Here is a 25,049-nt window from a genome sequence, read left to right on the forward strand (position 1 = left end):
GGAACATAGGCCTCAGAGCCATAGATATCATGGGGGATCAGAGGCTGCCAGAGAACCAGCTTCCTCGATTACCCAGGTGCAAGCCTGTCTTGAAACACAAGACAGAACAACAGACATCCACTCCTTTCATGGAGGACCATCACCAGCACTTTTCTCAGGAAGAACTGGATGACTTTACTACAGATTATGAGCCACATGAAGAGATTTCTTCACAAACCATCCAGGGGACTGTTTTCCCCAGAATTTCTCATAAATTATCCAGTACTGCCACGAAAATGAATCAGAGAAAGCTACCCAAGGATTTGGGATTGTTTTCCTCAATTTCAATGGGTCAGCAAGGAATTAGAAGACCACAATACAAGTTGGATCACTTGTCTCAGATGGAAGATGATGCTGAAGAATATAGCATAAATTTGAAGGAGCAGCCAAAATGTGATCAGAATCTGAAAAAGTGGCCTAGCTTCAAAAATAAAATGAAAGTAAATAAGAATAGCAAGCATGGGAAGAAACTTCACAACCTGCATCCCCCTGAAAATTCCAGGTTGGGTCAAAAAAAATTCCTTCCGACACACACATCCAGAAATAAGAATTTGCTTGACCCTCTTTATTATAGATGCACACAAAGGGGAGGTGATAATACACATGAATTGAATGAAGCAATGGGAAACTTGGATGTGTTGCAACAATTTGAAATGGACTATGCTAACCAACCAACTTATGACGAATTCTCAGACAAGATAATCAGTCTTCCTCCTTCAAAGCTCAAGTACTTCAGAGGATTAACCAAAGAAAATGGAATCAAAGTCTGCAAACAGATATCAAAATTTGATATGAAAGTCCAAAAGCCACATGATCTTTCTCTGTCCACCAAGGAGAAGTTTAAACATGGACCATCATACCAGAAAGTGAAGCAATTGAAAACACAGGCTGTAAAAGAGCCTTTAAATGACCCCAAGAGCTTGCCTGAAATTGAAGGTAAAAATGTTTGCAAACCAGATGTACTTGAAAATCTCTATGGAGCAATTGCCTTTAAGGATTTCATTGTACACAAGGGCTATGATATGCCAGGAATACTCCAGAAGCTTTTTATGAAAAAGGGATGGAATTACAACTCAGTTAATACTCCTATACCAAGTGTATTAAAATATCATGAAATGATTCAGAAAAAAATGGATGATGAAGATGATGAAAACAGTGGAAATGAACTTTACTAAAAAAGATTTTCTTATCACCACTACTTGACTGTGTCCTCCCCTCATTTTTCATTTGTATTGAGTGGACACCCTTTGGCACCACAACCACAAACAACTCTTAACATTCAGAAACATTTCTCAATGAAGTTATACTCTGCCCTCAAGAATATTTTTGATATGCTATACAGTGTGAGTTCAACATTAGAATCTAATTACCTCACATAGTCTTTCATTGACACTGCTACAAAAATCATTTGTAAAACTACATAAACCATTCATTAAAAACAGAAAAACTAATACAAAGACTCAGTTGCATCATTTTTCAAAATGGGTGAATCTCAAAATACTGCAATTGTAATGAACAAAAGGAGATGTTCCTAATTCCTATAAATGTAAATAGTAATGAAATAATTGTAGAAATCATTTTTTATCATCCAATCTAGAATTGTATAGGTAAAATGATGGGTAGCTATTTTCCTTCTTGCATATCACAGCCTTTATTCTCCCCAGATAGTGATTATCTCCAATGAATTCAATGTCAGGCACACTTTAGGGCCTACAAGGTCAATTTACCTGTTGTGTGTGAAGCGCATCTTCAAAGAAAAACACATTTTCTTTTATTCTATTTGCATGCATATGTTGATAATGTTTTTGTTAGTCTCAAGAATAAACCTCTATCGCACACAGAGTCTGCAGGTATTCAGTGCAATGCCCTTTGGTACTTTTTACTCATTTGCTCCTTTTTGTGCAGAAAGTGTTATGATGAATGAGCTTGCTTGCCTTTCTTGGCATTTAGCCTGTACTTGTGATGTCAAATCCAATAATTTAGTTGTCATTTGAATTTCAAATAGTTGTCTGTCAGTGTGCTTTTCTTCTTTATTTTTATTTCATTTAATTTCTTATCTAGTAATGATTTAATGATTTAAGTTTGGTTTAACATTTTCATTTAAATCTAATCAATGTTTTTTTCCTCTATGTGTGTGTGTACTGGAGGCTCTATGTGGAGACCTCCTGGCCCATCAGGAGGGCTCAAGCAAAGGGAAAATGGCATTAGCATAGAGGAGAAGTGCCAGGATTGCTGCTCTGGTGCTCCTAATGGTCTGAGAAGAGACAAGCTGGCTGGCAAGTGAAGTAAGAGGTGGGGGGCTTCTGGTGGAGAAAACTTCAGGAGAGCATTCTCTTCCCAGGTAGTGTTACAACTCTTTTGACAGATGCTCTCAGATGATGGAGTAATTCTCACATACCTTTATTCCTTCCTGATAGGATCTTATATACAGTCTTTGAGTGGGTTGTGTCTGAAAACATGTGCCTCCTATTGTCTTGGCCTGAGATGCCTTATCTACATGAAAAGGGACTTGTGGGCACTGCCCCTCTATGGGGAGCTATGGCAACATGACTGGAGTGGAGTTGTGAGCAGGAAAAGCTCCTGCCTTCCCTTCTGGGTCTCTGGGGCTTCAAGCCCTCGTTCGATCTTACCAGACTTTCTCTCACGGTCCACCACCCTACAACTCCCCCTTCTCTTTTTATAATGGAGAGGTGTCATCAGAATAACTGTCTCCTATGTTGGGGACAGTTTGATATTGAGCCAATCAATACCTGATTAGTAATTATCTTTGCAATGCTACACATAAGCTGCTTTAGAAATTGGATGAGGCAGGGTGGCAAAAGTAACAAGACTCCAATGGCTAGTATGTGGACAAGGAAGGGAAGAAGCCAACCTACCAAGTGGTGGGGGTGTTGGGAATAAAGCATGCCCAGAGGTTTCTCCAGAGCTCCTTGACCATTTGTACATCTTGTTCTACAAGCCCAGATTCATTGACATAGAATCAACATTTCTCACTCAGCAAAATACAAGAACCTCCCTGTTCAGCAGTCAGTACATCCAGGTTCCTCCGGTTTTAGAGAACAATTCCTCCTAGGGAGGTTATCTGGTGTTGAAGAGACTCAAGGCATCTGCAGTGGAGGCCATTGCCTGGCTAAGCTTTTTCTGAAAGTTGCTGGCCAGATGTGTTTGGACAAGAGCTGCTCCAGTGGTTCCTGTTGTACCCAGTGAGACAGTGAATCCCAGCCCAATGATAAGAGGAATGAAGATCTCTCTCTTCTTTCAGCTTCCTCCCATCTACAAAGTGAGTTCCAGGACAGCCAGAGCCATACAGAGAAACCCTGTCTCGAAAAAACCAAAAAATAAAAAATAAAAATACAAGTCAAGTTCTTCAGCTTCATAGAGATAAACCTGGAGAATGAGTATCATGGGGTTGCAGGAGCCTTGGGAAGGGGGGTTAATATTGGTGCCTATAGTGCCTTTGCACCCGAGAAGAACAGGACGGTTAAGACATACTAATTTGGTGATAGCGATGTCACAGGCACATGTAAGATGGGGTTTAAAGGAGAGTGCTGCAAGGCAAAGATGGGGGGTAGTAAGTTGAAGAGAGAATTATCTTGTGCTTTCCTAGTGGGTAAGGCTCCATGGAAGCAGGAGGGGAAATGTTAATGGGAATGGCTGCTAATAATGTTTGAGATAGAGAAACACAGTAAAAACATTGGGAGCAGTTGGGTGCGTGGGTAAGGGAAGGAGTTCAGCTGTACACTGGATGTATTGTAGCCAGGAGAGGTTAGCTTGGAGTTCCTTCTGAGATTGATTTTCCTGTTGAAGAATATTGACATCGGTAAAGACTGATTTGAAGTCAGGAATAAGCTCATGGGAGACAAATAGGTCAGCTATGGGGTAATGAATTAATCCTCTGAACCTGTAAGCCAGCCCCAAACATATGTTGTCATTTGTAAGACTTGCCTTGGTCATGGTGTCTGTTCACAGCAGTGAAACTCTAACTAAGACAGTAACAAAGACATATTTCTGCCTACCAAATTGAGAAATATGGGTGACATCAATTTTTCATAAGGCATTGGATTTGAGGTCTCAGGGATTGGTGCCCATCATTTGTAAAGCTGGGGTGGTAATAAGGGATGGATAAGAGGAGCATATTTTTATTATCCTTGGAAGTTGAGCAAGGGGAATGTGAAGGAAGAGAGCATGAAACCCCTTTATATTTATGTGTATGTGCAAATGGAATTGGCCTGTTGCTCAGTGGAGGCTATGTATATTACTGTTGAGACACTTTGGTCAGCTGTTAGGAGCGGGTGTGGCGGCAGTCCCAAAGGCGCCAGGGACTGCAGCTAAGTCATATGACTTTCACCTGACTTCCTCATATAAGACACAAACATCTTGAGTGCTGCGCAGGTGTACCAGGATACAGGTGAATCCAATTTGGTGGAGATTTGCCCCTGCTGCCCTGATTAGCTGAAGCCTCGCGACTGGCGAGGGGGCGTGGCCTGCGGTTCGTGGATGAGAGAGAGTATAAAAGGAGTGAGAGGCCCAGGGTTCGGGGGAGATATAAACAGGGGAGATATAAACAGGGGAGATATAAACAAGGGAGATATAAACAAGAAGAAACAGGACTGAATAAACGTGTGCAGAAAGATCCTGTTGCAGCGTCGTTCTTCCTGGCCAGTTGGGCGCACGTAAGAGTTGGTGCCGAAACCCGGGAAAAGAAACATCTTCAGGCATGAGCGAAGACCCCCTGCTACAGGAAGGATTCAGAACTGCATCACTGGGAAGGAGTGGTTAATAAAGTGTTCCCATAAAACAGACTGTTGAGAAGGATCCGGCGTGGATTCAGAACTCTTCAGCTGGGGAACGGTACTGATGAAGAGAAAGAAGAAAGATGAAGACTGAATAAACTGCTGTTAGAAGGGCTGGTGGTCCTGTCGTTCTTGCTGGTCAAGAGCGGACGCGACAATTGGTGGCGGGGGATCCGACTCCCCCACCGAGTTCAGAACTTTCAGCAGTCAGTGGTTGCAGGCAGGGTAAGTTCACGGTAAGTGAAACTTGCGACCCCAGGAGTTTGGGAAGGACCTCGGATAAAATTGAGGCAAGTATAAAGTTGCCAGGAAGGAGGCACAAAGTAACGATAAGGTTCCTGGCTTTGGGACAAGTTAAGGTTCCTGGTTTTGGGACAAGTTAAGGAACTATGATAACCTCAGTGTAGTGATCAAGAGATCCTCGCTGTGTAGTTATGTTTTTTTCTCCCATTGACCCTTTGTGGGTAGGTCTGATAGTTTTGGTCTTGTTTGTTCTGATATATGGACTCTGTTACTGTTTGAAACTGTGTGTAGAGGCAGTCAAGACAGGTCAGAAAATCCTTACAGAGCAACAAGAAAGTATGTCGGAAGAGAAGAAGGGCTTAAAAAGAAAAAGGAAAAAGAAAGGAGACACAGTGTTATCAGGTGGACAGAAAGGACAGGACAACAGAGCTGAGGCAGAGGAGGAAGGCGAATTAGCTTTTGCTCCCCCTCCCTATGCCTCCTCGTCAGCCATCTATGGGCAGACCTTCTGTCCGGAGGTCTGGAAAGAGGATAGATTCTCCTTGCTGGGATGTCCTATTTTCACTGATCAAGCTGAATTTGCATGGGATAGAGATATGCTGCTTGATTAAGGTCGATTTGCACAACAACAAACAGGATATCCACTGCAGGTGTTTGAGCAGGTAAATCAGATTGCCATAAGGGCACGGAAATCATTGCCCAACAGAGGGAAGCTAGTGAAAACTTGACTTTCATATTGACTTCCCAGATGGACACACAGGTGATTGAGGTTATGGTCTCATCACTATGAGGTATTGTGTCCATCTCCACTGGGGATCGACAGGATCAGGTGTTGACGTGGGCGAGAGGGTCTGTTTGTGTGTTTCCACAGGACCAGACGGAACCTCTTTGGGTGCCGGAGAGATTGGTGAGACACTGCAAGAATGAGGCTCCTGATCCAGTTGCCCCTGTGGATGTGGTGGATGATCCCACAAGCACAAAGGATGGAGCCGAGATGAGAGATCCTTTCGGTATTCCAGAAGCCGATACCAGCTCGACATGACATTCAAATTTTTCCATGCTTTTTGATCCCTGAATTCCCCTTAAAGAGATAGCCCCGCTGGCCATCTATCCCTTGCTTCAGGGAAGATGAGCGGGGATGAGAGCCCTGGGATGTATGCTTGTTATAGTGTGTGTGTTTTTTGTGTTTGGCACAAGTGTTAGGTGCAGAGTGTGCGGCCCGCACTTTCACCATGGTAGCGTGGGCTTTTGCTGCAGTGGAGGCGGGGCAATCTCCTCAGATTCGGTTTGCCACTCTAAAAGAAATTATGCTGCGTTATGCCGTGGGGTGCGAGGCTAAGCACTGCACAGAGGATAGCTGCTGTTGGCATCCTGTGGAAGGCATGTCTGATTGCATGAAGGTTCAGTGTCCTAGTTCCCTTCCCCCAGGAAAAACGACACGGGAGCTGGCCAAGACCTCTCTGGGTGATGAGCCTAAGGGATGGTTTTGTGTAGGGCCCCTATGCTTGCACACTGGGGATCAGACCTCTACCTTCACCCATGAGGCTTGCTTGCAGCAATTAAGATCTGGCCATAGATTAATCAACATCCTGGCCTTTTGATGCACCTGCCACAAGCAAAACACAATCTCCCCAGGTGTGGCTTGGCATAATAGAGAGGTAGTCAGTGATAAGACTCCCTGGGCATGTCACCAACCTAAGACAGGGATCAAACCAATGCTGTTTGTCACCCAAGGACGGGTAAGGGGCATGGCTGCGGGGGGGCTATCTACAGACATTCTCTCTGCCAGAAAAGAAAAAAGGGGGAGATGTTAGGAGCGGGTGTGGCGGCAGTCCCAAAGGCGCCAGGGACTGCAGCTAAGTCATATGACTTTCACCTGACTTCCTCATATAAGACACAAACATCTTGAGTGCTGCGCAGGTGTACCAGGATACAGGTGAATCCAATTTGGTGGAGATTTGCCCCTGCTGCCCTGATTAGCTGAAGCCTCGCGACTGGCGAGGGGGCGTGGCCTGCGGTTCGTGGATGAGAGAGAGTATAAAAGGAGTGAGAGGCCCAGGGTTCGGGGGAGATATAAACAGGGGAGATATAAACAGGGGAGATATAAACAAGGGAGATATAAACAAGAAGAAACAGGACTGAATAAACGTGTGCAGAAAGATCCTGTTGCAGCGTCGTTCTTCCTGGCCAGTTGGGCGCACGCAAGAGTCAGCAAGCACATTTCCCTCAGATATAGAACCTGGCAGGGAACTGTGAGATATGGCATGCTGGATGTAGATGAGGGAAGTTCTTTCCTGTAGGAGGGTGGAAACCTGTACAAGTAGAGGGGAAAGTTGATTGGCATCTAGTTTGACAAAGGATATTGACAGCCAGCGGAGCAAATTGACAGCATATATATTGTCTTAAAAGAGGTTAAATGGTCCCTTCTTTTAGAGCTAGATAGAAATCATACAATTCTTTATATTGAGGGGAATGATGGGGAAGCTCCCTGAATTAGAGAATAGGAGATTCATCCTCAGGGGAGGTGAGAGTTAATTTCTGAGGGAAAGGTAGGTTTCAGGGGGCAAATTGAGGTAAGGGAGAGCTCTGTTCCTAGAAAACCAATGGGTAGAAAAAGTTAAATTTTATAAGGGACTATTTTGAACCCTAGGGCAGATAGGGAAGGTATTAGCTGCTCTTTAATTTGGGAAGGGTGGTGGAAGAAGAATCTCCCCGTATTAAGATGTCATCTATATAATGGTATATATTGATTGAGTCCTTTGTATAAATAGTTTTGTTTTTGTTTTTTGTTTTGATTTGTTTTGTTTTGTTTTTCAAGACAGGGTTTCTCTGTGTAGCCCTGGCTGTCCTGGAACCCACTCTGTAGAACAGGCTGGCCTTGAACTCAAAAATTTGCCTACCTCTGCTTCCCAAGTGCTGGGGCTAAAGGCATGTGCCACCATGCCCGGCCATAAATAGAGGTTGGATTGTTAGCCATTACTTGAGAGAGGATACTCTATTCATATCATGAGGCTAGGCCAGATTTGTTAATGGGGGTTACTGAGAATGCAAAGCATTCATAGTCTCAGGGGTAGAAAGGGATGGGAAAAAAGCAGGCTTTTATGTCTATTGCTAATAGTGGGATATTGGCAGGGACTGTTGAGATGTAGGGCTGCCCTCTTTGTGGTGAGCCCCAGTCTCATGCAGTTTTGTTAATTTCTCTAAAATTTTGCAATAGTCTCTATTCCACTGAGCTCCATTTTATAGTGAACACAGAGATTACCATTTACAGTGAGAGGGGCAGGTGTTTTGTGGCAGAAGCTGTTCTACCAGCTATGTGAGGGCTTTAAGCTTCCCTATTTTATTTTTATTAGGTATTTATTACATTTCCTTTTCAATGCTACCCCAAAAGTCCCCCAATGCTCCCCCATCGACTCCCCCACCCATGCACTCCCACTTCTTGAACCTGGCATTCCCCTGTACTGAGGCATATAAAGTTTGCACGACCAATGGGTCTCTCTTTCCACTGATGGCCAACTAGGCCAACTTCTGATATATAGGCAGCTAGAGACATGAGCTCCGGGGAGTACTGGTTAGTTCATAATGTTGTTCCACCTATAGGGTTGCAGATCCCCCCAGCAGCTTGGGTAATTTCCCTAGCTCCACCATTGGGGCCCTGTGATCCATCCAAGAGCTGACTGTGAGCATCCACTTCTGTGTTTGCTAGGCCCCGGCATAGTCTCACAAGAGAAAGCTATATCTGCATTCTTTCAGCAGAACCTTGTTAATGTATGCAATGGTGTCAGCTTTTGGAAGCTGATTATGGGATGGATCCCCGGATATGGCAGTCTCTAGATCTTCCATCCTTTCGTCTCAGCTCCAAACTTTGTCTCTGTAACTCCTTCCATGGGTGTTTTGTTCCCAATTCTAAGGAGGGGCAAAGTGTCCACAATTTGGTCTTCATTCTTCTTGAGTTTCATGTGTTTCACAAATTGTATCTTATATCTTGAGTATTCTAAGTTTCTGAGCTAATATCCACTTATCAGTGAGTACATACTGTGTGAGTTCTTTTCTGATTGGGTTACCTCACTCAGGATAATGCCCTTCAGGTCAATCCTTTTACCTAGGAATTTCATAAATTCATTCTTTTTAATAGCTGAGTAGTACTCCATTGTGTAAATGTACCACATCTTCTGTATCCATTCCTCTGTTGAGGGGCATCTGGGTTCTTTCCAGCTTCTGGCTATTATAAATAAGGCTGCTATGATCATAGTGGAGCATGTGTCTTTCTTACCGGTTGGAAGATCTTTTTGATATATGCCCAGGAGAGATATTGCGGGATCAACCAATAGTACTATGTCCAATTTTCTGAGGAACCGCCAGACTGATTTCCAGAGTGGTAGTACAAGCTTGCAATCCCACCAACAATGGAGGGGTGTTCCTCCTTCTCAACATCCTCTCCAGCATCTGCTGTCACTTGAATTTTTGATCTTAGCCATTCTGACTGGTATGAGGTGGAATCTCAGGGTTGTTTTGATTTGCATTTCCTTGATGTTTAAGGGTGCTGAACATTTTTTCAGGTGCTTATCAGCCATTTGGTATTCTTCAAGTAAGAATTCTTTGTTTAGCTCTGAACCCCATTTTTTAATGGGGATATTTGATTTTCTGGAGTCGACCTTTTTGAGTTCTTTATATATATTGGATATTAGTCCCCTATCTGATTTAGGTTAGGTAAAGATCCTTTCCCAATCTGCTGGTGGTCTTTTGGTCTTATTGACGGTATCTTTTGCCTTGCAGAAGCTTTGCAATTTTATGAGGTCCCATTTGTTGATTCTCGATCTTACAGCACAAGCCATTGCTGTTCTATTCAGGAATTTTCCCCCTGTGCCCATATCTTCGAAGCTTTTCCCCACTTTCTCATCTATAAGTTTCAGTGTCTCTGGTTTTATGTGGAGTTCCTTAATCGACTTAGATTTGACCTTAGTACAAGAAGATAGGAATGGGTCAATTTGCATTCTTCTACATGATAACCACCAGTTGTGGCAGCACCATATGTTGAAAATGCTGTCTTCTTTCCACTGGATGGATTTAGTTCCCTTGTCAAAGATCAAGTGACCATAGGTGTGTGGGTTCATTTCTGGGTCTTCAATTCTATTCCATTGGTCTATTTGTCTGTCGCTATACCAGTACCATGCAGTTTTTATGACAATTGCTCTGTAGTATAGCTTTAGCTCAGGTATGGTGATTCCTGTGGGAAGCTGTTGCAGAGTGGCAGTTGCAGAGTGGCAGTTGGCTACTGCTGGCCACCACACATACATAGGCAGTGAAGGTTCTTTTGCCAAGACAAGTTAACCAATCAGATGTGAGACATGCCTCTCCTAGGCCCATGTAAGCAGCACCAGTTCTGGGCTCAGGGTCTTTTCGCCTCTACAATCACGCTCTCCCAATAAACGTGTGCAGAAGGATCCTGTTGCAGCGTCGTTCTTCCTGGCCAGTCGAGCGCACGCAAGAAGTGGTGCCGGAAACCCGGGAAAAGAAACATCTTCAGGCACAAGCGAAGACCCCCTGCTTCAGGGAGGATTCAGAACTGCATCACGGGGAAGGAGCGGTTAATAAAGGTTCCCGTAAAACAGACTGCTGAGAAGGATCCGGTGTGGATTCAGAACTCTTCAGCTGGGGAACGGTGATAATGAAGTGTTCCTGTAAAACAGACTGCTGAGAAGGATCAGACTGCATGGATTCAGAACTCTTCAGCTGAGGAACGGTGGTACCGGGTGAAGAAAATCTACTTTGGGTTCGTGAAAGATCAAGATGAATCCAAAGATGATACTGCTCCTGATGATTGAGACCGGGATAAGTATACCTTTGTGGGCCATAAGTTTGCCCTAGGTCATTTAGCAGTTACTGTCACACAGTACTGCAGTATCCAGAGATGGGCAACTTTCCTCATGCACAGACCAACCTAAGACACGGGGCCCAGTGGCAATAGGGTTACCCTATGACGGGAAAGGCTGTGACATTAGAGAAACGACCTAAAACAGGAGCCACAGCAGATGGACATAATTGCACAGGCCTAGACCAGCCTCATTTTATTAAAACAAAAAGGCGATGTGGGAAGCTGTTGCAGAGTGGCAGTTGCAGACTGGCAGTTGGCTACTGCTGGCCACCACACATACATAGGCAGTGAAGGTTCTTTTGCCAAGACAAGTTAACCAATCAGATGTGAGACATGCCTCTCCTAGGCCCATGTAAGCAGCACCAGTTCTGGGCTCAGGGTCTTTTCGCCTCTACAATCACGCTCTCCCAATAAACGTGTGCAGAAGGATCCTGTTGCAGCGTCATTCTTCCTGGCCAGTCGAGCGCGCAAGAGATTCCACCAGAGGTTTTTGTATCCCTTAGAAGAGTTTTTGCTATCCTAGGTTTTTTATTATTCCAGATGAATTTGCAGATTGCCCTTTCTAATTTGTTGAAGAATTGAGTTGGACTTTTGATGGGTATTGCTTTGAATCTGTAGATTGCTCTTGGCAAGATAGCCATTTTTACTATATTGATCCTGCCAATCCATGAGCATGGGAGATCTTTCCATCTTCTGAGATCTACTTTAATTTCTTTCTTCAGAGACTTTAAGTTCCTATCATACAGATCTTTCACTTCATTAGTTAGAGTCACGATAAGGTATATTATATTATATGTGAATATTGAGAAGGCTGTTGTTTCACTAATTTCTATCTCAAGCTGTTTATCCTTTGTGTTCAGAAAGACCATTGACTTGTTTGAGTTAATTTTATATTCAGCTGCTTCAATGAAGCTGTTTATCAGGTTTAGGAGTTCTCTGGTGGAATTTTTAGGTTCCCTTATATATACTATCATATCATCTGCAAAAAGGGATATTTTGACTTCTTCCTTTCCAATTTCTATCCTCTTGATCTCTTTTTGTTGTCAAATTCCCCTGGCTAGGAATTCAAGTGCAATGTTCAATAGGTAGGGAGAAAGTGGGCAGCCTTGTGTAGTCCCTGATTTTAGTGGGATTGCTTCCAGCTTTTCACCATTTACTATGATGTTGACTACTGGTTTGCTGTAGATTGCTTATATCATGTTTAGTTATGGGTCTTGAATTCCTGATCTTTCTAAGACTTTTATCATGAATGGATATTGGATTTTGTCAAATGTTTTCTCTGCATCTAACGAGATGATCATGTGGTTTTTGTCTTTGAGTTTATTTATATACTGGATTATGTTGATGGATTTCTGTATACTGAACCATCCCTGCATCCCTGGAATGAATCCTACTTGGTCAGGATGGGTGATTGTTTTGAGGTGTTCTTGGATTCGATTAGCGAGATCTTTACTGAGGATTTTTGCATCAATATTCATAAGGGAAATTGGTCTGAAGTTCTCTATCTTTGTTGGGTCTTTATATGGTTCAAGTATCAAAGTAATTGTGGCTTCATAGATGAGTTGAGTAGAGTACCTTCTGCTTCTATTTCATGGAATAGTTTGTGAAGAATTGGAATTAGATCTTCTTTGAAGGTCTGATAGAACTCTGCACTAAACCAATCTGGTCCTGGGCCTTTTTTAGTTGGGAAACAATTAATGAGTGCTTCTATTTCTTTAGGGGATATAGAACTGTTTAGATCATTAACCTGATCCTGATTTAACTTTGGTACCTGGTATCTGTCTAGAAACTTGTCCATTTCATCCAAATTCTCCAGTTTTGTTGAGTATAGCCTTTTGTACAAGGATCTGTTGGTGTTTTGGTTTTCTTCAGGATCTGACGTTATGTCTCCCTTTTCATTTCTGATTTTGTTAACTAGGATGCTTTCCCTGTGCCCTCTGGTGACACTGGCTAAGGGTTTATCTATCTTGTTGATTTTCTCAAAGAACCAGCTCCTGGTTTGTTTGATTCTTTGAATAGTTCTTCTTGATGTAACTTGGTTGATTTTGCCCCTGTATTTGATTATTTCCTGCCATCTACTACTCTTGGGTGAATTTGCTTCCTTTTTTTCGAGAGCTTTTAGGTGTGTTGTCAAGCTGCTAGTGTGTGCTCTCTCTAGTTTCTTTTTGGAAGCACTCAGAGCTATGAGTTTTCCTCTTAGAAATACTTTCATTGTGTCCCATAAGTTTGGGTATGTTGTGGCTTCATTTTCATTAAACTCTAAAAAGTCCTTAATTTCTTTCGTTATTCCTTTCTTGACCAAGGTATCATTGAGAAGAGTGTTTTTCAGTTTCCAAGTGAATGTTGTCTTTCTATTATTTATGTTATTATTGAAGATCAGCCTTAGTCCATGGTGATCTGATAGGATACATGGGGAAATTTTAATATTTTTGTATCTGTTGAGGCCTGTTTTGTGACCAATTATGTGTTCAATTTTGGAGAAGGTACCATGAGGTGTTGAGAAGAAGGTATATCCTTTTGTTTTGGGATAAAATGTTCTGTAGATATCTGTTAGATCCATTTGTTTCATAACTTTTCTTAATTTCCCTGTGTCACTGTTTAATTTTGTTTCCATGATTTGTCCACTGATGAAAGTGCTAAGTTGAAGTCTCCCACTATTATTGTGTTAGGTGCAATGTGTGCTTTGAGCTTTACTAAAGTTTCTTTAATTAATGTCACTGAACTTGTATTTAGATTATTGATATTGAGAATTGAGAGTTCCTCTTGGAAGATTTTATCTTTGATGCGTATGAAGTGCTTCTCCTTGTCTTTTTTGATGACTTTGGGTTGGAAGTAGATTTTATTAGATATTAGAGTGGCTACTCCAGCTTGTTTCTTCAGACCATTTGCTTGGAAAATTGTTTTACAGCCTTTCATTCTGAGGTAGTGTCTTTTTCCCTGAGATGGGTAAGCATGTAAGCAGCAAAATGTTGGATTCTGTTTGTGTAGCCAGTCTGTTAGTCTATGTCTTTTTATTGGGGAGTTGAGTCCATTGATATTAAGAGATATTAAGGAAAAGTCATTGTTGCTTCCTATTATTTTTGTTGTTAAAGTTGGCATTCTGTTCTTGTGGCTGTCTTCTTTTAGGTTTGTTGAAGGAATAATTTCTTGCTTTTTCTAGGACCTGGTTTCAGTCCTTGTATTGTTTTTTTTTTTTTTTTTTCTGTTATTATCCTTTGAAGGGCTGGATTCGTGGAAAAGATAATGTGTGAATTTGGTTTTGTTGTGGAACACTTTGGTTTCTACATCTATGATAATTGAATGTTTAGCTGAGTATAGTAGCCTGGGCTGGCATTTGTGTTCTCTTAGTATCTGTATAACATCTGTCCAGGATCTTCTGGCTTTCATATTCTCTGGTGAAAAATCTGGTGTAATTCTGATAGGTCTGCCTTTATATGTTACGTGACCTTTTCCCCTTACTGCTTTTAATATTCTATCTTTATTTAGTGCATTTGATGGTCTGATTATTATGTGTTGGGAGGAATTTCTTTTCTGGTCCAGTCTATTTGCAGTTCTGTAGGCTTCTTGTAGGTTCATGTGCATGTCATTCTTTAGGTTTGGGAAGTTTTCTTCTATAATTTTGTTGAAGATATTTGCTGGCCCTTTAAGTTGAAAATCTTCATTCTCCTCTACTCCTATTATCCATAGGTTTGGTCTTCTCATTGTGTCCTGGATTTCCTGGATGTTTTGAGTTAGGATCTTTTTGCATTTTGCATTTTCTTTGATTGTTGTGCCTATGTTCTCTATGGAATCTTCTGCACCTGAGATTCTCTCTTCCATCTCTTGTAATCTGTTCCTGATGCTCACATGTATGGTTCCAGATTTCTTGACTAGGTTTTCTATCTCCAGCTTTGCCTCACTTTGGGTTTTCTTTATTGTGACTACTTTCCTTTTTAGGTCTAGTATGGTTTTGTACATTTCCATCACCTGCTTAGATGTGTTTTCCTGTTTTTCTTTAACTATTTGTAACTCTTTAGCAGTGTTCTCCTGTATTTCTTTAAGTGAGTTCTTAAAGTCTTTCTTGATGTCTTCTACCATCATCATGACATATGCCTTTAAATCCAGGTCTATATTTTCGGGTGTGTTGTGGTGCCCTGGACTGGCTGAGGTGGAAGTGCTGGGTTCTGATGAGGGTGAGTGGTCTTGGTTTCTGCTAGTAAGATTCTTACATCTGCCTTTTGCTATCTGGTAATCTCTGGAGTCAGTTGTCATAATTGTCTCTGGTTAGAGCTTTTTCCTTTCATGATTCTGTTAGCCTCTACCAGCAAACCTGGGAGACTAGCTCTCTCTTGAGTGTCAGTGGGTAGAGCACTCTCTGCATGCAAGCTCTCCTCTTGCAGAGAAGGTACACAGATATCTGTTGTTTAGATTTTCCTCCTGGCAGAAGATGAAGGCCCAAAACAGGGCCTGTTCCAGAAGCTGTTAGCTTCTGTAGTCCACACTCTCACCTGTGTAGACTAGTCTTGGTGGAATCCAGAAACCAAGATGTCTCCCGCAGATGCTCAGGCAACTCCCTCACAGGCTGAGCAGACACCTCTCCTCTGGCAGGGAAGGTTGACTGGATGTCAGCAACCTGAAAAGGGATCTGCCTCAGAAGCTCTGTGGCTCCTGCCTGTCCCAGAAACTCTTAGATTCTGTAGTCCACACTCTCACCTGTGCAGACTAATCTTGGTGGAATCTGGGAACCAAGATGTCTCCCACAGATGCTCAGGCAACTACCCCTACCCCCAGGCTGGGTGGACACCTCTCCTCTGGCAGGGAAGGTGGCCAGATGTCTGTGTAGACTAGTCTTTGTGGAATCCAGGAACCCAAGCTTCTCTCTTGATAGAGGCCACTGTGGGACCCAGATGGCATCCTTGAAGAGCCAATCAAGGCAAAGAGTATCAAATTTAACCGAACCCTAGAATTGGGGGTGATTTGGAGGAAGGCTTTTAGGGTCTCCTTGGGATAGGTAATATGCTCTATCTTGACATGGTCACTTTCTGGTTGGGCTACCTCCAGGGCTTGTAAGATATCTCTCCTTAGAAGACTGGTAGCTACTTGAGTTACCAGGGGTATATGAGGCCAGCAGCTTCATCAGGGTCCTCCCACCTGTAGGACTGTTTGTTGATGACTTTTTGAGAGGTCCTCCTATGCCTAGGAACTGGAACCCAGGGATCAATTTCCAGTCATATGGGATCTCATATTGTCTTAAAATTGCCTTGTCTTCTCCAGTATCAATAAAACACTTGAATGGCTCTATTTTGTTTGGTAGCCTTCTGAGATGCTGGACATCCATTAGGCTTCTATGGGAGTAGCTCTACTTTTTACTGTCCTGGCTGAGGGCTACCCCCTATGAAGTTTAAAGGCTCCAGTGTCTTACTGTCCTTATCATATACAGAGGTACAATATCTTTTCCAATGGAAACCTTTCCTTCAATGGCACACATTTTCTTAGGGGGACTAGGATCTGTTATGGGGAGGAAGTTTTGTGGGCATTCTTTCCTCCAATGTCCTGTCTCTCCACATTTGAAGCAGATTCCTTCTGTTCTTTCTGCTGCCACAAATGCCTAAGTGTGTGATTTGGTTCCTATCTGGTGTGAGGTTGTTCCTGTCTTGTGTGATGTGGTTCCCACATCCTGGGTTGCCACAATTCACCTATTGTTGTGTTCCTCCTAGATACCCTGGCAGACTAGTCTGGATTTAGAAGTCATGCCTTTTCTTACAATAAATTTAAGAAGGAAATCTCTGGCTGTGGCATTTTGGATTTTTCTTTCTAGGCTTTTTATTTCTGATAATAAAATCAGATAGGGATTCTTGGGGCTTTTGATGAGAGAGAGAAGGGAAGAGGTAGGGTCTTGTTAACCTGAGGATGGGGTGAGCCTGGGTCAAGCTTGGATTGAACAATGGGTTGCACAGGGGCAGACTTGTTCATAATGTCCTCCTGGCTGTTTTGCCTGCTGTGCTCCAGTGAAAAAGTCTTCCTGGCCGAAGAGTTCATCAAAATCCCATGGGGTGTTGCCTCAGTCCTAAGTATGCCTGACTTGTTTGAGGACATTCATTTCAAAAGAAAACTTCCCACTCCAAGAAAATTAGGCTGGGCAAGGTGTAGCAGCAAATCTCTCTCCAATCTTGAGGGGTGTTTAGGTTGAAAAGAAAGGGTGGCAGTTTCCTTTTTTAGATTACCTATATTTTTATGTAGAAAATAGTTTTCTCACAATATAGCTGATCATAGTCTTCCCTGTCACTAAGCACCCCCCCCATGCTCATTTCATAGAACAGCTACTTCCAGAAATTTTAACAATAGTTGGTCAACATGAACCAAATCATACAGATGTTGATTCTAAGGGTAAATTGATATCAAAATGCCTGTAGTGTGTTTATCCTATACTGAAAGCCTGGCTTGTGGGAATTTATGAAGAATGGTGAGTTGCCAATTTCTTGTATAGTTTGATTCTTACCTACTATGCTTTGTACAATGTTTCTGTCTGTTTACATTGATCTTATGTAAAATATAGCTTCCATTTTCTGTCTACTGGAATTTCTTCAACTACCTTCCATATTCCTCAGTAACCACAGAATTAGAGTCATAGGTTCCCTGGCAATCAGTTAATGTCAGGCCAGAGGAAACCCAAGTAATCATCTTAATGTCTAGATGTAAAGAGCTTATATTTAAATACAGGAGGATGTAAATAACTATTTTTTGGAATGAGCCACAACAATACATGGTTACATTTCCATGAACTATCATAAAGTCAGCTTCACCAGGTATTGAATTTTTCACAATGCAATACAAAAGAACACCACAAGTCTTTATTAGACATGCATCCAATTCACCAAAAATTTTATGAACCTTTATGCAATATAACATAATTTATATCATATTATTACTATAATAAGATTATGTTGCATATAATCATATATATGATATACAATAAATAATATATTACATATAGTATATATTAATAATACATAGTATATATTACATATAATCATATATATTACATATATGATTATATGTAATGTAAACATGTAATATAATTATATATGTAATATGTTATACAATATGTATCTTATAAGCTTAAAAAGAGACAATGGACACCATGGTTTGCTAAGAACACATCAACAAGTTATATAAAAACTGAAACAGACTGACATACCTAACTTAATAAGTCAATTATCATAACTAAAACTAAATCTCATATCCCTCAAGATTACGGTCTTTTTACAGACATAAGAAAAGTACACACATACTTAAAAAGCAAAACATGAGGGTAGAAAGATGGCTCAATGGTTTATAGCACTAGGTGCTTTTGAATTAGGCCTGAGATGGATTGCCAGAACCACACCAGACAAGTTACAATTATCTGTTTAAAGAAGATCCAGTACACTCTCATGGACTCACATGGCATTTCTAGCCAACATTGTTCACATACATAGCATGCATGAATGAAAAATAAATATTTTAAAAGGCTATGTAGAATAACAATAGAAGAATTTCTATGTAAGTACATAAGCTACATTTTGAAATGTTATTGCTTTCTCAAATACACCTCGTACTTCATGTTTGAGATATCAATGCATATATTTAAACCACTAATAATTAACATCCCCAACAGAAAACACATAAATAAAGGTCTCAAAGTAGCTGGTAAATTTTGGAAGAGGGTTGAAAATTAGAAGATAAGAAAAAATCCTACTACTTTATATTCCTTTCAGAATAGGTAAATAATATAAAGTAGAAAAATGCAGATACTGTTATATACTACATAGAAAAATTAGGGTTCATAAAATGGACTTTTAAATCCATTTTACTTGTGATATTAATGAACTCAGTGCAATATTATCCTCTGCTTAAGAGATTGCTCTAACGTTTGAAGTAATGAAGCCAAAAATACATTTCCTTTTTTATTGTTATTTTTTATTAGGTATTTATTTCATTTACATTTCCAATGCTATCCCAGAAATCCCCCACAGCCTTCCCCACCTACTCCCCCACCCACCCACGCCCACTTCTTGGCACTGGTGTTCCCCTGTACTGAGGCATAAAAAGTTTGCACGACCAATGGGGCTCTCTTTCCACTGATGGCCGACTAGGCCATCTTCTGATACAAATGCAGCTAGAGTCACGAGCCCTGGGGTGGGTGGGGTACTGGTTAGTTCATATTATTGTTCCACCTATAGGGTTGCAGATCCCTTTAGCTCCTTGGGTACTTTCTCTAGCTCCTCCACATTGGGGGCCCTGTGATCCAACCAATAGCTGACTGTGAGCATCCACTTCTGTGTTTGCTAGGCCCTGGCATAGTCTCACAAGAGAAAGCTATATCAGGGTCCTATCAGCAAAATCTTATTAGTGTATGCAATGGTGTCAGCATTTGGAGGCTGATTATGGGATGGATCTTCGGGTATGGCAGACTCTAGATGGTCCATCCTTTGTCTCAGCTCCAAACTTTGTCTCTGTAACTCCTTCCATGGGTGTTTTGTTCCCAATGCTAAGAAGGGGCAAAATATCCAAAATTTGGTCTTCGTTCTATTTGAGTTTCATGTGTTTCACAAATTTTATCTTATATCTTGGGTATTCTAAGTTTCTGGGCTAATATCCACTTATCAGTGAGTACATATCATGTGAGTTCTTTTGTGATTGGGTTACCTCACTCAGGATGATGCCCTCCAGGTCCATCCATTAGAAGGTGGACTCCAGAAAATCAAATAACCCCATTAACAAATGGGGCTCAGAGCGAAACAAAGAATTCTCACCTGAGGAATACCGAATGGCTGAGAAGCACCTGAAATAATGTTCAGCATCCTTAATCATCAAGAAATACAAATCAAAACTACCCTGAGATTCCACCTCACACCAGTCAGAATGGCTAAGATCAAAAATTCAGGTGACAGCAGATGCTGGAGAGGATGTGGAAAAAGAGGAACACTCCTCCATTGTTGGTGGGATTGCAAGCTGGTTCAACCACTCTGGAAATCAGTCTGGAGGTTCCTCAAAAAGTTGGACATAGTACCACTGGAGGATCCCACAATACCTCTCCTGGGCATATGTCCAGAAGATGTTCCAACTGGTAAGAAGGACACATGCTCCACTATGTTCATAGCAGCCTTATTTATAATAGACAGAAGCTGGAAAGAACCCAGATGCCCCTCAACAGAGGAATGGATACAGAAAATGTGGTACATTTACAAAATGGAGTACTACTCAGTTATTTAAAAGAATGAATTTATGAAATTCGTAGGCTAAACTACTTTTCTAATGTTAGTTTTAAACACCTTTGAGTAATACTTTTATTATAAACAACAAAAAGCTACTTTAATGGCAATGAGAGTAAAACGAATGTTGGCTGATAATTGGTAACCAGGAATAATTGTACTGTCCACGGAGAGGCATCAAAGCTTCTACTGTTCAGGGACCCTTGTCATCCATTAAAAAAATGAAACAAAACCAAAACAAACAAAAATACTATTACTCCTGAAAAAAAAATTAAATCTTCTATTTTGAAGTCTTATACGGATACAGAAGTCATCATACAGTTGCCTGGTCTACTGATGGAAGAGAGCACTGATCCTGTTCTCATAGAGTCAGGTGAATAGTAGTTGAGGTCAGTCAAATAAAGCATTCTGATACTAAACTTTTCTAGAGAAAGCATAGAGCAGTAAGTTAAAAGGAATAACGTTTTGTGGTTATCTGGAAAAATGGCTTTGTAAAACATTCAGAGAATTTAGTCTAAGGCTTGTAGATTATCCATCCACACCATGGTGGTTTAAAGTTCACACGTACAGGTCAGTCAAGACCTAGCAGGCAGCCCTGACATGGCCCTCAGCACTCCTGAGCCTGCCCCGCCCCTCACTAAGCACTGGTGCTAAAATGATGTCATCATCAGGCGCCAACCATCATTTCCAGTGGAGCTGAGCACAAGCAGAGCAGGGCTACCCAGAGAGGCCTGAGTCCTCTGCTTTCAGCTCCATTGCAACACTTCCTCTCTTCCGAGGGTCTCCTCTGGGACAGCCGGGCATTGGCCTCTGAGTCAGCTCTGCACCTCTGAGAAGGTACAGGTACTGCTGAGACTGTGGTTGTGTTCAAGATGCCACCATGGCCGAAGCACCTTCACAAGTGCAACAGAACTATGACCCCTGCTGTGAGGACGCCACCAACACCCATATCCAGCTGCTGCTCCATGCTTCCTATGTGTATCTGGCTATGGCCTTCTACTTTGAACCTGACCGTGGGGAATTTCAAGAGATTCTTCCTGAGCAAGTCATACAACTGCAAGGCCAGTGTGGAGATGTTTCTGTTCCTGCAGAATACATGGTCGCCATGTTCTACTGACTCGCATTGTGAGACCAGACCGCAAGAGTTGGCAGGGGGTCCTCAGGGCCATGGAATGTGCCTTCCACATGGAGATGACCATCAACCAGAGCCTGTCAACCTGCACGAGCTGGCCAAGGGGAAGGGTGATGCTCACCTCTGCAACTTCCTGGAGCAGCACTGTCTGGGCAAGCAGGCCAATGTCCTCAAGAAGATGGGCGGCTACCTGACCAACCTGCGCCAGATGGGGGCACCAGAGTACGGCTTGGCCGAGTACCTCTTTGACAAGCTCAGCCTGTCCTGAAGCTTCAAGTGGACTGAACTGGGATGTCCCCACTGCCATGGGGTCTTCCTCTGGTCATTAGACCTGGAGTCAGTTCATGTACATTTGAAGCAAGTTCACTCGTTTTCTGGCTCTGTTTGCAATAAATTTGTTTGTTTCAAAGCAAAACCAAAGTTTAGTGACTCTTCTTGCAAAACTCATTTTCAGAAATCAAGGTCCATCTATTCTCAAGTTTGTGAAATGGAGGGAAGTAGGGCTACTATGTCCCTTCTCTTTCCAGCTTAGATTTCTAGTGGTTGTGCATTGAGTAAAAATGATCCTGGAGCCTTTAAAGCAAGCTTAGCGTTCTCTTATTTTTGATGGGAGCATGGGATTCCAAGTGGTTTCCTTTTTATAGGATGGGTAGTTTGGTTTGTACTGTAAAAGAGTAAGCATAAGTGACAATGGAACAGCATGGAAGGATATCAGATTGGGCAGGTGTTCCAATAAAAAAAAAATTGTGTTATGTCATGTCATAAGATGCTTATCCTGCCTATGAGTCCCTGGGTTTTCTGAAAAGTGCCTGGGAGCACACTGGGATCAAGCGGGCACACACACACACACACACACACACACACACACACACACACACAGAGGAAGTTAAATTTAAAATTTACCCAAAGTATCACAGTTCAATAAAATGTTTAAATGCTTATATTTCTTGATTCTAGACAGCCAATGTAGGTTATAGTAGAACATATTACATAGAATTTATTTGAATATGTCATTCTAGACTACAGAGAAAATTTCAGTGTGGATTAGCTGGTTCTTACTATTACCATAACCAGAGAGGAGGGAAAGAAACATATTTTCTGTACAATAACATTGTGTGTGTTGTTTGGTTGTTCTCCACACAGGGTCCAGCAAATTCCATTTCCTCCCTTCCCCCCCAACCCTACCCACTTGGCCAGCAAAAGATTGCCAAAAGGGCCCATTCCAACAGTTCTCACATTAAAGACAGGTATCTGTAGTCCCTTCATCCAAAATTCACAAGCCCCCTTCCCAGACCATCTTCTGCCTGTAAATTCTGGTTTCATACCGGAGACTGGTAAACTCAAGCAGTAGAACATTCCCAAATAAACCTGCCTTTTTACTTTAGTTTGGCTAAATTGACTTATTCAGAAGAGAAAAACCTAACATCTGTTTTCCTAAATCCAATATTTCTTTAACTGAAGTAACATGGTACCATACTCCAAACAGTTTATTACCAACACAGATGGGCTGATACCACGAAGGAAGGTCATAGTTGTAATACTGAATATAAAGGAATCAATACCACTTGACTGTAGAGCTGGCTGTTCAGAATATTCAAGGCCTACAGAAAGTTGATGGAAGAAGTTCAATTCAGATTTACAGAGTTTTTATTAATCTTGTTGAAGGCCTAGAAGCAGGGTATTGCTGATACTGCCTTCTAAAGGCTTTCCAACTGCAACATCATTTCCTTTCACTAAAGGCAGAAAGGAAGAAATGTAAAGTAACACCAGCCTGAGGCTGAAAGCCTGGAAACCTCTCTAACATAATTAGAGATTCAAAGGCAGAAGATGTTGTAGTTATGAACCCACAGCTAAAACAGGGGCAAGAAAACACACCACCTGAAAAAATATCCAGTAAATGTGCATGCCTGTTATGCACTTCTCTGTGTGTTTGCTTCAGAGTATGAGCCTAAGTTATGATGCAGCCCATATTCAGGACAGGGTTTTCCTAACCTGTTTACTAACCCTGTTTCTAAAATTCCTTCCCACGGGTAGGCATGAGCAGTAATCTAGAATTATTCCTAAGTTTCCAACAACAACCCACACTAGGAATATCAGGAAGGTAGGGATGGGGGCTTCCCCATAATCTTATATATTGGGACTACATATATGTATGTATGTAGGCCCACATCTAAAAATAAACTTACACACACAGACACACACACACACACACACACACACACAGAAACACAGACACAGACACACACACACACAGACACACACACACACACACACACACACACACACACACACACACACACCTATCTCCTACCTCAGAAACTTTAAGAGCTATTACTTGATAGATAGCATTTAGGTAGTATGGGATGCGACTGTAAATGATCAATAAGACCTGGTAAGATGATATTTTCTAAGGAATTGCTGGGTAATAAATAGTCTCAGGTCATGAAGAATTCAGTAAGGTTGTACTGGGAAATAGCCCCTAGCCATGAAATATTGTTTAGTCCTATTCTGATTGGTTTTCTGGTTTTGTTTGTTTGTTTTTTGATTTGTTTGTTTAGTTTTTTTTTTATTTTTGCTATACCTGCAGAAACTGTATGTCTAGATATAAAATTCATCCCACTCTGCTTCCAGTTAAATTATTAAAAAGTAACAAACTCAAAGACAAAAACCACATGATCATCTCGTTAGATGCAGAAAAAGCATTTGACAAGATCCAACACCCATTCATGATAAAAGTTTTGGAAAGATCAGGAATTCAAGGCCCATACCTAAACATGATAAAAGCAATCTACAGCAAACCAGTAGCCAACATCAAAGTAAATGGAGAGAAGCTGGAAGCAATCCCACTAAAATCAGGGACTAGACAAGGCTGCCCACTTTCTCCCTACCTTTTCAACATAGTACTTGAAGTATTAGCCAGAGCAATTCGACAACAAAAGGAGATCAAGGGGATACAAATTGGAAAAGAGGAAGTCAAAATATCACTTTTTGCAGATGATATGATAGTATATATAAGTGATCCTAAAAATTCTACCAGAGAACTCCTAAACCTGATAAACAGCTTCGGTGAAGTAGCTGGATATAAAATAAACTCAAACAAGTCAATGGCCTTTCTCTATACAAAGAATAAACAGGCTGAGAAAGAAATTAGGGAAACAACACCCTTCTCAATAGTGACAAATAATATAAAATATCTTGGCGTGACTCTAACTAAGGAAGTGAAAGATCTGTATGATAAAAACTTCAAATCTCTGAAGAAAGAAATTAAGGAAGATCTCAGAAGATGGAAAGATCTCCCATGCTCATGGATTGGCAGGATCAACATTGTAAAAATGGCTATCTTGCCAAAAGCAATCTACAGATTCAATGCAATCCCCATCAAAATTCCAACTCAATTCTTCAACGAATTGGAAGGAGCAATTTGCAAATTTGTCTGGAATAACAATAAACCTAGGATAGCAAAAAGTCTTCTCAAGGATAAAAGAACTTCTGGCGGAATCACCATGCCAGACCTAAAGCTTTACTACAGAGCAATTGTGATAAAAACTGCATGGTACTGGTATAGAGACAGACAAGTAGACCAATGGAATAGAATTGAAGACCCAGAAATGAACCCACACACCTATGGTCACTTGATCTTCGACAAGGGAGCTAAAACCATCCAGTGGAAGAAAGACAGCATTTTCAACAATTGGTGCTGGCACAACTGGTTGTTATCGTGTAGAAGAATGCGA

General features: G+C 41.5%; 1 protein-coding gene and 1 pseudogene across 1 annotated transcript; both read left to right on the forward strand.

Moving 5' to 3' along the window:
- The first annotated feature begins 1 nt into the window (after position 1).
- Positions 2-1,487, forward strand: 4930480E11Rik (RIKEN cDNA 4930480E11 gene). The gene has a single exon (NM_001177966.2). The coding sequence runs from the start codon at positions 30-32 to the stop codon at positions 1,212-1,214; it is 1,185 nt and encodes a 394-aa protein (NP_001171437.1). The 5' UTR covers positions 2-29; the 3' UTR covers positions 1,215-1,487.
- Positions 21,002-21,698, forward strand: Gm8754 (predicted gene 8754; annotated as a pseudogene).

This window comes from Mus musculus, chromosome X, assembly GCF_000001635.26.
Source record: "Mus musculus strain C57BL/6J chromosome X, GRCm38.p6 C57BL/6J".
NCBI classification, from domain to species: Eukaryota; Metazoa; Chordata; class Mammalia; order Rodentia; family Muridae; genus Mus; species Mus musculus.

Coding starts and splice junctions, on each gene's coding strand:
- 4930480E11Rik (NM_001177966.2), top strand. CDS start 30: ATGGGGGATCAGAGGCTGCCAGAGAACCAGCTTCCTCGATTACCCAGG.